Raw genomic sequence first — 13,169 nt, forward strand, 5'->3', positions numbered from 1 at the left:
TGTTGTTAATTGCTGTATGTTTTAATTACATAAATAATGCATGACAAAAAAAAAGATGGACTCCGCACGCTCTAATAGATAAGTAAGGCGATCACACCGCAATCAAACTACGTGTGCGTGATAATTTTACGCCCCCCCCCCCCCCCCGTATCCCTGATTGGTGGCAAACGAATACACCGGTAGATACGCTTTCTTGAGAAATAACAAGATGCCGGAGTTTGCTGTCTTACTCTATCTCATGCGTGCGGCAACGAAAACTTATGTATCGAAAAGCTCGTTTGCCATTCGATAAACAGCGACAGTTTTCTGTATTTTTTAAATAAACTTTTAAGAAGTAGCGATTTAAAATAATAAAAGAACAAAAAGAAACTACAATTAATAATTCCTTCATATTTTACCATTTACGAAATTTCTGTTTTTTTTTTTAATTGCTTCTTTAGACAAGTGATAAACGAATCGTTCGTAGTCTGCACGTTCGAGAGTGGTCTCAAAAATTATCTCTCTCTCTTTCACACTTCGATTACTTCATATTTCTGTCCTTCGTAATAGCGACGTTTGACCGCGAGAAGTTATAATTTGTTTGAATAGAACATAATGAAATTTTAAATAAAGACGAATAATTGTCTCGACCAGAAGATAACCTGATGATGTCCTATAGTACAATAAATCATTAATAGATTGAATAAATCATTAGTAATATTAGAAACAAATCATTAACAGATTGAATGTTTCGATTGGTTACTATTTCACTTCGATTATCTGTAAAATTTAATTAAAACTTAATCGCTCTTTCATTATATTTCTATTGAGACAGATTATAGCTACATATGATACATTGTAATTCTATTAATTTATCATAACAAAGGTATTGTATTTATGTACTCACTGGAAATTGACTTTGTCGACGACGAACTGCGTCTCAAATATGCCGGAGGTGAGCACTCGGCAGCGGAGTATGTCCTGCTCCGTCGGAGTGTAGTTCGGCTGCTTTATTATGTGCACCTGGTCCAGGAAACTGCAAATGGACATTGCATATTAATCATAATATAAATTATTGGCAAAACATTAATAAAATATGGAGGCTATCTGAAAATAGGAGGCTTTCAGAGTGCTGTTGGGTTTTTGTAGCGCCTCTAGCATATTTGTTTAATCTCGCGTAGATTGATTACTACGCTATAAGGAGAAAAAGAATTACATCATTGCTAAACAGAGTTTTTTAATGGTTGATAAAGAAATAGCAACCTCGCCCACGCTAACGGAATACACCGGTGGGGCACCATTGAGGGATGACAGGTGAGAATGAAAAGGCAGGTGAGTTAACCTATCGTGATAAATACACCCGGTTTCAGCATGATGGTATCCAGAGGGGACCGCATGGAGGTCGACCTGACAGTAATGAGACTAGTAATTTTACCAGAGGAAGACTTTGTACAAAAGTCGATTGCTTGGGTACCTCTGTCCCATTCGTGTTTCTACCGTGAAGCAGTTATATTTGCATGGCTGTGTTTCGGTTTGAAGGGTGGGATATGGCGTGAATTTACTGGGTACAGAGGAATAACACCTCAGTCCTCAGGAATGACAACGCAAGGGGGGCGGGGGGGGGATTATGGGCGAAACAGTATACTCTGTTATGTCCATGGTACTGCTCATGTCTATAGGCGACGGTTACCACTTTCCATCAGGTGGGCCGTCAGCTTGTTTGCCATTCTAAGTTGTATAAAAAAAATAGTAGTCCGTATTACTCAGAATCCCTACACTACACAGGGTTAGGACAAGCACTAACAGCATTCTGAAAGTAATAGGCGAGAAATATAACTCACGTATAATTAGGCATTTCATTCAGATGCTGATCTAGACGACTGGGTCACATCTGAGTGAATTGCTTTAGTTGTATGTAATTTTTTTTTTAGTTTGTAAGGGAATTGTTACTAACAAAATGAAAGTAGTAGTCTGAAATAAAAAAATATTATTATATACTAGCGGCCCGTCCCAGCGTCTCACGGGTGGACATTTTTATATTTAAAAAAGTGGCCATTAAGGCTACACACGCGACGGAAGCTTAAAACTGGAGTAACTTCTCCCGTATTCCCGACATTTCCCTTCACTGCTCTGCTCCTATTGATTGTAGCGTGATGAAAAGTATACTTTAACCTGCCCAGGAGTATAAAGAATAATTGTACCAAGTTTCGTTAAAATCCATCGAGTAGTTTTTATTTCTATAACAAACATACAAAAATTTTACTGATTGCATTTTTGGCATCAGTATCGATCACCAATCATCCCCTGATAGTTATTTTGGAAATATATTTCATGTACAGAATTGACCTCTCTACAGATTTATTAAAAGTATAGAATAGATATAGATTATTATAAATATAAATGTCTGGCCTATGCCGCCAGTAGTACAGATGTATCTAAGGAGACGACTTTTATACAAAGTCTCCTTCTATCGTTTTAAGTTTAATTAGTTTAACCGTGGCATCTTTTTGAAGGATCATCAAAGTGTGTACATACTACTTGGCACAGTCGATGAGCTGGTACTCGTTGCTCCGCTCGTACGTGCGCTGGACGCCCTGGTCCTTCCACAGCGCCTCCGTGTGCTCGTAGAACTCTGCCGGGTAGTCGAAGTCGGGCTGCGACGCTACATCCTACCATCACACAGTTGCAATATTACATTTAGTCAGTACAACCTTAAAAGACTTTGCCATAGATATTGTAAATATTAACTATTACCATAGACATGATATACCAAAAAGAATAGAAATTTATTAGTGAGATAATACAAATTTTGAGCCTTCCTTACTGACACATCCAGTTGTCGAAGTAAATTAGGAAGCTCAACATTTACTATTGTTCTTCAAGTTTCTTTAATAAAAATATATATAAAAAAGTAAACAACAAAAATGTAAAACATAAAAACTGAAGGGGGGTTATTAGCAATGCGGACTACCAGTCTCATTGCTAGCAATAAGGTAAGATAAGGTGACTTTATGGTCGTGATGTGGACCACAGATATAGGTTTAAAAAATCTTAATGGTCTTTGAGTTCGACATCGACTTTGTACAAAAATCGATTGCTTGGGTACCTCTGTCCCATTCGTGTTTCAAACGTGAAGCAGTTGTGTTTGCATGGCTGTGTTTCGGTTTGAAAGGTGGGATATGGCGTGAATTTACTGGGTACAGAGGAATAACACCTGAGTCCTCAGGAATGGCAACGCATGGTAGGTATCATGAGCGAAACAGTATACTCTGTTATGTCCACGGTACTGCTCATGTCGATAGGCGACGGTTACCACTTTCCATCAGGTGGGCCGTCAGCTTGTTTGCCGTTCTAAGTTGTATAAAAAAAAAAAAACTGTACGTTCAAACAAGCATATAACCTTATTAGGTTTACGCTCAAAAAGTGTTTGCAGTTTGTGTCACAATGAGGAACAAACGCCGTAGCACTTAATTTGTGGCTGTAGCTCACTCATACATGAACGATATCTCATTTGGAAAATACACTTTATTATCCTGAGGAGATAAAAAAAAAACAACGCTACAAAAAACATCTTAAAATTCATATCACTGATAGGAGTTTTAAGATGTTTTTAGCAGAAAACTTTAAAAAAAAAGGAAAAGCTCAAAAGATTATGGGAAGGTCGTAGTGTTACTCTTTTTTCCTAAAAAAAAAACTTTTTCAATAATAACTGTAGGTATACTATATTATGTGCATGGTACTCATGGTGCTCATGTCTATAAGCAACGGTTACCACTTTCCATCAGGTTGTCCGTTAGCTTGTTTGCCATTCTAAGTTGTATAAAAAAACGTTCACAAAAATAAATGAGCAATCGTCAGGCAATTAATCGAACGTAGGCTACGGACTAACATTAAACGTTCCGCGTCCAGACTGCACGTCTACGGTACACGAAAGTAAACAAAATAACTTCAACCGACCTGGACTTAAACACAATCCAAAAGCCCGCTCATTCTTTAATGGTTACATGCTATTTTTTAAATAGAAATATTTACGTACACCGAATGATTCATTCGACCGTGACACACCGACACACTGAGTGACCGTTTTATCTGTAAACCATCTCGGAACACTGACCTAGAGGATTACTCAGAATGAAGAATGTTGTTTGGTAAATACAATATAGTTTAGTCAAAATAATCGTAGGCAATAATTAGAATTCGAACCATACATCATATATGTTATAAATGGGGGAATAAGGTTTTAAAATTAAAGTATTGTGTAAAAAACATATTGCCTATTTTCAACTAACTTCAAAAAGAACGTTCCTAATTCGGTTGTTTTGGTTGTTACCATATAACTTCGTCAGTTGTAAACTAATTTAATTTAATCAATTTGGAAAAATCTTTTTTATCTGAAAGGATATACTTGCAGATTAGGCCTATAGAAATGTCATCAAAATCGGTTTAGCAATTTAGTTTATAAATCAAAATAAATAATTTGCCATAATTGAAGTCTTCTTGTAAAACACAATTTAAAATTATTATAAATAATCCTTTATAGACATGACAGTTCCATGGATGTCAAAAAATAAATACACTATAGAGTGTATTTATAATGGCAACACATGGTATTTCATGTGTTGCCATTCGTACTCGTATAAGCCAAGACGTAATATCTCTGTAGCATGCAATTTCATTGCCATATGGCATCCTTTAAACTGAAATTAAGCCATTAAAGCACAGCTATTTAGCGGTATAAACATGAGGAGAAGCAAAGTAAATAAGTTATGTACAATTTTTTTATTGATATAAATGAGTTATGTTCAAATCGAACTACCGAACATCTACTGAAACCTACCAAACTAACTAATACCGAAACCTAAAACGACCGAAATGTGGCAATATCAGAGTTGTCAATTTTCATAAAGAATTGATAAATTCTCAATTTTTCTAGTTTTTTTTATACATCTTAGAATGGCAAACAAGCTGACGGCCCACCTGATGGAAAGTGGAAAACGTCGCCTACAGACATGAGCAGTACCATGGACATAACAGAGTATAATGTTTCGCCCATGATACCCCCCATGCGTTGCCATTCCTGAGGACTCAGATGTTATTCCTCTGTACCCAGTAAATTCAATTCATATCCCACCCTTCAAACCGAAACACAGCCATGCAAACACAACTGCTTTACGGTTGAAACACAAATGGGACAAATTTTTGTAGTGCCAATCTGTAAGTATATTCTTTCAGATGAAAAAAAAAATACCAAATCGGTTTATAATTGATGGATTTACTAGATAATCAAATATAAAAAATACAGTACAGTCGAATTGAGAACCTTTTTTTTTTAAGTCGGTTAAAACATGGATGCACTCTTAATAAACTAAATTGCAACGATATGGTTGTTAGTAGACATTTATCATGACACTACACTATCTTCACTTGCGGTGTATGAACTCTTGTTTATTGGGCTCGGGTATAAGGTTCAATTTTTTGTGGTATGTCTATATACATTTTTATGACCAGAGAGATATTAACATTATTTGAGCAGTCTGGGAATTCAAGACCTGTACTTTTAAAACGGCTTTAAATACATTGAGAGCACGTGTATTGTATTGTTATACTTATTTTTTAAGCTACATCTAAACAGGGGCGAACAATATATAGCAATATTACATATTGTAGTTACAATATCTATATATTGGCCCAATAACGGATATACTAAATATCGGTTATTCAATATGTAATATCTAAATGAACAGCACGATCGCAATGAATATATAGATATCCTACCGGTATATACATATATATTGATATGATGAAGTTACCGCTATCAAAATCCAGTGGAACCCAATATATCGATATCGAAGCGGTAGCGGTATTACGCATGCCTAATTCCATAAGAGGTTGTCAGTATTAGAAATGTGTAATATACGGTATTTATATATTCTCGAACTCGTAGAGTTGGTTAATATCCGATATCTGTATAATTGTTCTGAACATTGTTGACCAGCCATTAGAATATCGTCCATACCAGTCGGATATCTATATTCATTAGGAACGGGTTCATCTTTTCGATATTATATATTCGTTAACCGATATCTAATATATCTGTTATCGAGCCAATTTACATATAGATATTGTAACTACAATATACAAATATTGCAAATATTACCCACCCTTAGTCACTATGCCTAATTTTTTTTTTTTGTGATTTGTAATATGATCTCCTTGCCAATTCTGAACCATTTCCATAATTTTATTTCTGATTGAAAGGTAGATAGTAGTTTTGTAAGGATCAAAGCTGTCGTATTTCTTTGCTCGACAAAAAAAATTGTTTATTGCTAAGCAAAATTTACGCGTTCTAAATTCAAATACATTTTAAATGTTTACGAAATACCTCGTCGTTCACGATTGGAATAGCTTAATTTTAGCGGAGTGAATGTGTCTAATTAGATAAAGTTATTATCTACAAAACTGTCTACGAGCATTGTTTATGTTGACATAAAATTTTTATTGTCATTGTACTTTATTCAGTACAAAAAGTCGTGATAGATTGACAAAACAAATCGTAAAATTAGCGGGAATATTTTTTTTTAAATTAACAATCATTATGATTAATTATTGATATTCTAAATACATTAGGTGTTGATAACGAATTAGATATAGGACTCTGAAGTTGACTGTCTGATTATTTATAAGTACATACCTAAGTATGGAAGATTTATCATCACAAAATACATAACAAACGAAGTAATATTTATAAATATGCTATATATACATGTATTTATACTATATACGTACATTATATAGATAGAGCGTCTCCATAGAAATGCTTCGAGAAAAACGGGTCAACTTTTTCATACAATTTTGCATGATAAATAATTATGCACTCATAATTATTTACTCCTTTATAACTTCTATATTTATTTTGTCTTATAAATTTTTAATTCTTTTTAATGCATAAATATTCATTTTATTTATTGAATAGTCAATAAATAAAACGAGTTAGCTAATTGTCATATTAACATATAATATATATTATATATAATATATATAAATTAACAAATATATATATATATATATGTTTTATATAATTTTATATATACACAAAGATAGAATTAGAGAAACAATACCTCAGAATCGGCCCCAATATCGAATTACAGTTTAAAAAATCACAGTTAAGAAATTGGAAATAATGTATGGAATTTAGTGTGTGGTGTAAGAGAAGTTGAACAATCTGTAAGAGATTGAATGGAAAACACATTGACGGCCCACGTGACGGAAAGTGACAAAATACTGTCAAATAACATAACAATGTGCACGCGTGGGCATCACAGAATGAACTATGATGCCCACGGTACCACACATGCGTTGCCATTCTTCAGAACTAGGATGCCTCCTCACTGTTCATTGCTTTATCCCACTGCTCAAACCGAAACACAGTCACGCAAGCAGAGCTGCTTTACGATAGAAACACGAAGTGGAATAAAGTACATGTACTGACGACATTTGTACAAATGTCTCCCTCTGATAGATCGGTTATTGAACTGCATTTATTATACTGTATTGTATTGTAAAATCTTTAATGTACATAATATAAATTGGATACAATAAAAGATTTAAAATATAATAGCGAACTTATCCCTATATAAAGGGGTGTTTTAGAAACCTTTAGGAAACTGAAAGAAAATTCTAGAATGTTTAAGGGTAAAAACCGTACAGCTAAAGATAAACTCGATAATATCTAGTTAAAATGGAACATGTTATGAATGTTGTTACCTGTATATAATCCACGCGCGCCTTGTTCTCCGGCTTTTCAAGTGGAATAGGAGGGGTCAGGGTGCTCATTGCACCCGTGATTGTCTGAAACACAAGACAAGACAATACATATAGTTTTACTTGTTTGATACAACATTAATAAATACTCCAGTTGGTGCAGTTAAAATATTTTAATATATTTATCGGCTTTAGTTTTTCTTAAATAGATATAATTAAATTTACAGAGCAAAAATAGGACAATCTTGTAGTAATATAGTGTCACACAGAGGGCGTCTCAACTGCGCGATGATGATAAAAATTTGCAGGATAGTATGGTGATCGTTGCGCTGTATTAATATGGACGGTGTACCCGCCACGTTTATGCCGGTCCGCCATTGTCTAGGCATTTTTTTTATGCAACTTAGAATGGCAAACAAGCTGACGGCCCACCTGATGGAAAGTGGTAACCGTCGCCTATAGACATGAGCAGTACCATGAACATTTTAATTCAAATTCAGATCACCTTCATTCATATACACTTGTTTACAAGCATTTTTAAATTGTCATTTTTTTATGAATCTACAGTAAAGTTCGAAAAGTTATCTCTTGAGAAGAGTCCACAAAGAACTCAACACTTAACTCTTTTAAATCTCTGTAAACGTATATATAAGTACGCATATATTTATGTACTATGTTAAAATTACAAGGTCATTAAAAAACCCGTGTTTGATCACCTAACTTGAATGACAATGTCCGATATGAGAAAGGAGTCAAGAAACTCCGGAACTTAGGAGTATGTATGAAACGTCATAGGAAATTGCATGAAGCAAAACATACAAATTTAGGCCATTGGTACTTGGATCTCTGCCTAGCTCGCAAGGGATTTGGCGTGAAAATAGACAGATATACTTACTAGTATCGCATCTCGAATATTCTTCTTGATGTCCTCGATCTTCTCCCGGCGCTCCTTGTCCGAGAAGCCGTTCACGTGCAGAATCCGCATCTGCTTGACGATCGTCGACTTGCCGGACTCGCCGGCGCCCAGTAATAACAGTCGGTGCGTTGCGCGATACAGCTGTAAACAATCGTACCATACCGTCAATTAAACATGCATCAATAAAGTATTAATAAATAGCTCCTTACCACATAGTCCTGGCATAGAATGTGCCACCCCAACCTTTCCCGCGGGTGACATAGAATATGCTATCCTTTCCCCCCGTCCTTTCCCGTGGGTGTCGTAAGAGGCGACTAAGAGAACTTAATAATCGAGGGATACGCAGCAGCGTTTCTTGAAACAGCACCAAAGCCTAATTGCGTTAATCAACTGGCCAAAAATGATATTTCTATTTCGATGATAAATCGGCCACGAACGTCCGGGAATCCAGTCAAGATCAGCCAGTAATTAGAACTTCACTCGTAATACGAGTATATTGCCATTTACAAAAACATAAATAGTGTAGCATTTGGCGTTCCATTGTTTCTGCCTACCCTAATGGGAGACAGGCGTGACAGATATGTATGTATGTATATAAATAGTGTAGATACACAAAATGAGTATCCTGTTTCAATAAAACTTAGTAAAAACGAAACCGAACGAATAACTGACTCGACTATAAGACAGTCTATTGATGTCCAACAGCAAAATACATAAAATAACGATTAATAGATTGAATGTGTCGATTTGTTACTAATTTCATTTAAAAATGTTTCTGTGATAATTCCAATAACTTTCTCACCTTTTTATTAGATTCTATTGAAGTAAACTATAAAATAGTGATAACTACTAGATACCAAGACAGGCGCAGGTCGAGGGCTTTCATTGCTAGCAGTATCATGACTACGCGGTTTTCCCTAGACACACTATCTTATCGTAGTTAGTTCCTGATGAATTCATCATGATGGGCCAACTGACCTGACTTCATTCTCACCTATGACCTCTCGTTGGTACCCCGCCAACGTAAACTGACAAAGCATCAAATTATCAGCCGAATTTAGCATCACTTATTTGATAGATGTGATCACTGCTGCTTCAGCTACGGACTTTGAACTATATGTATTTATTTTACTTTTTATACTACTTTTTGTAGATTGTTTGATTAATAAACAAACTACCTAAAATAGTGTATTTTTTTTTCTTTTTAATAAGAGCCCAACATCATAATCTGTTAAGTGTAGTTAAGTCTGTTAAGTGCTATGTATGAAATTGAAAATTGTTCGCACCTTATACTAACTTGGCAGCTATGATAGATGGAGATGAGCGTTGTCAGTAGGTGCCGTAAAAGGCTGAATTAAGGAAACTGAATGGTCGAGGGATGAGCAGTAGCGTCCAAATCAAAGCCAAATTGCAATTGTCAACCCGTCTGTCAGTCCTGACAATAGCCTATGCTCAGCAGTGGATACTTACCAGTTAATATGATGATAATTAAATAAATTTAAATGTTCTTTTTTTTAATTTTCGACCCATATTTCTTTGGGGAAATTGTTCAGTTGTTCTATTAGAAGACTCCCGTAAAGGTTAGGTGGATAGTAGAATGTCTACGGTGTCATCCCACATTCATTAGTTATTCACATAAAAAGACGGCAGTTTTTTTCAACACGTCTCACATTTGTTTGCGATTGTTACCTTTAAAAAACTTGTGTACAGTCGAAATCTAGCTCACCTGCTTATCCTTCTGCAGCTGCCTGGTGATAGCATCACTACGGCGCTTCTGCGACTTGAGGTCGTCACCCTCGCCGCCGCTCTTACCACCTGGTGAGCCAAAGCACCCCATGGCCGACCACGCCGCCCACCTGCAAACAATATGGATCATATTTAAAGACAAATTCGCCAATTTATATCTAGTCTACACGCCACTTCGTCATTTACAGACATTTCGCCGACATTTATACATGGACCAGGATAAAAAGTAACCTATGTGAGTAACAAGTAATATTTATAATGGAAAGGTCCATCCTGATTTTTTTTAATAGGTGATAATGGAATGGTGACCCTGCTTGCGCTATTGGTATACGCTGGCGGAGCAACAGTGAGGGATGATATAGGTGACGATAAAAGCAGATCAGTTAGCCCATCGTGACGAATTCCGCGAGAATTAACCACGATGGTTTCCAGGCGGAACCGCGTGGAGGTCGGCCTGATAAGGTGTATTGCTGGCAATTGGTCAGTTAGACCGCATTATTAACAATCCCCAAACGCCTCCCCCCCCATCCCGAATATTGTATGTGCGCATTAAATAAGCAGTTAAGGGGACGAAAAAGTAACAAACAAACTAACTCACTTTTTATAATATTGGTAAGAATAGAGTGCAGCAGACGTTTCGGAGGATTGAAATTGTGAACGATAGACAAACAATAAGGAGCCTCGCTCTGCCGGTAGAGTCTAACTAATAAATGTTATTAGCATTCTCTTCTGTAGCCTTGAAATATGTATTTTCAAGCGCGTTTGAAAACAGTTTATAATGAATATTCTACGTTCAGGAATCGTAAATGTTTGATTGTGAATTCTAACCCTCGAAACTGTGGAATAGAACTCGTATCTCTTACGAGCCGAGTGAGTTTTCAATTACAGTTAAAGAAATAGGTTACTAGGTACGTAGGGGATTTAAAAATTTATTTTAACCATCATTAAGCTTACATTTCAAATCTATATAAGATAGAAGAGGATATGTATATAGGCTTATTAAGACTTTTTAAAAAATGATCTAAATCTAAATATGAATGCTTTTACTTTAAAAGAAAGGTGATGACAGGTGTTGTCATTCTTCTTCCATTCTTATTCTATTACCATCTGCCTACCAATAAACGCTCAACAAAGATCAATAAAAAAAGCGTAAACCTTTTTCTGTTCACCTCCTTGCTCCATAATATAATCCCTGTTGCTACAGTAAGAGAGGGGGTTACATTGTTTACGTTCCCAATTCCTTGCCCGTTGCTAAGAAATCGAGTTGATTTTAAAATCCTAACAGAATAGAAAATGATAATTAATAATTACAGTTAAAATAAACCTTATATCGACTTATAATTAAGGTAGAAATTCGAAATACACTAATATGTTCAGTGCAGTCTCCAAAACACGTTACGACTGTTATATAGGTGATAATGCGAGACAAAGCAGTGCGAAGACATATAGAACGAAATGACAAAATCCTTTCATGTCTCGTTTCACTCACACATAGATTCCCTATTGGTCACACTTGTGTGTTCAAATACCAAATAATTGTAATATATATATATATATATATGTAGCGCGTTTTCATACAATCACGCCCGAGTCCCAGGTGTGCCGTGCGTGAGTGTGCGACGCGAATGTCAAAGCATTTGATAACAATACAAAACAGTAACACGCCTACCTCTTCGGGAAAAGATTCGTATGCTATTTATAAAATTTTTAAATACACGTATCTCATGACTACTTGTTTAGAGAACGCTCGCTTATTATAACATCGGCCGACCAAAACTCTATTTGCATATTTTATTTTAACGCCGCTATAAATAACACAATAAAAATTAACAACAAATCATTGACAATAATACATTGTGCGCAGCCCGCTATAGTAAAACACTAGTTCTTATTGAGAAAAAACAGTTCACCACTCACCTATTATAATCATATTTTCCATTCATTAACATTCGACCACGGAACGCGGCGGCACAATACGAAATACCAAACACGACCGCACTAGTCCGACGTCTGTGTCCACTGCGAGTGATGTCCAATCGATTATCGACATGACTGTATTCATTCATATTTTCCATTCAACAACATTCAGCTATAGTGTGACACAATATAGAGAACAAGAGCACTGGCACCGACGCCTGTACCGTCACCATTTAGTGATGGCAAATCGATATACGTTATCGAGTGAAAAACTTTTATTCATCAACAATAAACTAATCGAGTCGATATAAAATATTAACAACAAGCACAGCGTCCGTATTCAGTAGGAGTGATATTAAATAATAATTGAAACAAAATAATTAGCCTTCTTCATATTATTATGACGTAATCTACTTACCTACTATAATTTGGTAGCTGGGCTGATACATAATTTTACGACTGTATTATCACGTTTTTTTTATATAAAATAACAAATTGTTATGAACTGTAGCAAACAGTGTCTAAATTCTCCATAATATATTATTACAAGGTGATAAATAAATTAATGTAATACTATTAAAAGTGCCTTAGATGGTTACTTTGTTGAAATACTTTAAATTTGAATGGAAACATCCCATAATAAAGATGAGTAAAGGTGTTCTGATTATCTCTTCTCGGTAGGTTTTTAACCACCTAGCAACACCAGTGGGTAACTCAGACTGGAGTTTATTTAGTTAGTTGACCCGATAGAGAATCGAACACAAGATAATTTACGCGAACCGATTGACTTTACCATTGCCATACAAAAGTTAAACAAATTAATCTGCACCTAATTAATAAGAGACGCATA

At 35.6% G+C, this 13,169-nt stretch overlaps 1 protein-coding gene across 1 annotated transcript in view; it reads right to left on the reverse strand.

Annotated features, from left to right (window-relative positions):
• The window catches only part of LOC113511008 (guanine nucleotide-binding protein G(s) subunit alpha), a 29,857-nt gene extending 17,374 nt beyond the window's left edge, over positions 1 to 12,483 (reverse strand). Inside the window, exons 1-6 of the mRNA XM_052900272.1 lie at positions 12,320 to 12,483; positions 10,383 to 10,512; positions 8,636 to 8,797; positions 7,744 to 7,827; positions 2,515 to 2,648; positions 887 to 1,015 (exon numbers count right to left, since the gene is read on the reverse strand). Coding sequence (XP_052756232.1) covers positions 887 to 1,015; positions 2,515 to 2,648; positions 7,744 to 7,827; positions 8,636 to 8,797; positions 10,383 to 10,512; positions 12,320 to 12,477 — 797 coding nt within the window. The 5' untranslated portion in view covers positions 12,478 to 12,483. The remainder of the gene's footprint in view (positions 1 to 886; positions 1,016 to 2,514; positions 2,649 to 7,743; positions 7,828 to 8,635; positions 8,798 to 10,382; positions 10,513 to 12,319) is intronic.
• Positions 12,484 to 13,169: the final 686 nt, after the last annotated feature.

The sequence above is a fragment of the Galleria mellonella genome, unplaced genomic scaffold (assembly GCF_026898425.1).
Source record: "Galleria mellonella isolate WM207_F2 unplaced genomic scaffold, CSIRO_AGI_GalMel_v1 utg643, whole genome shotgun sequence".
In the NCBI taxonomy this organism is placed as follows: Eukaryota; Metazoa; Arthropoda; class Insecta; order Lepidoptera; family Pyralidae; genus Galleria; species Galleria mellonella.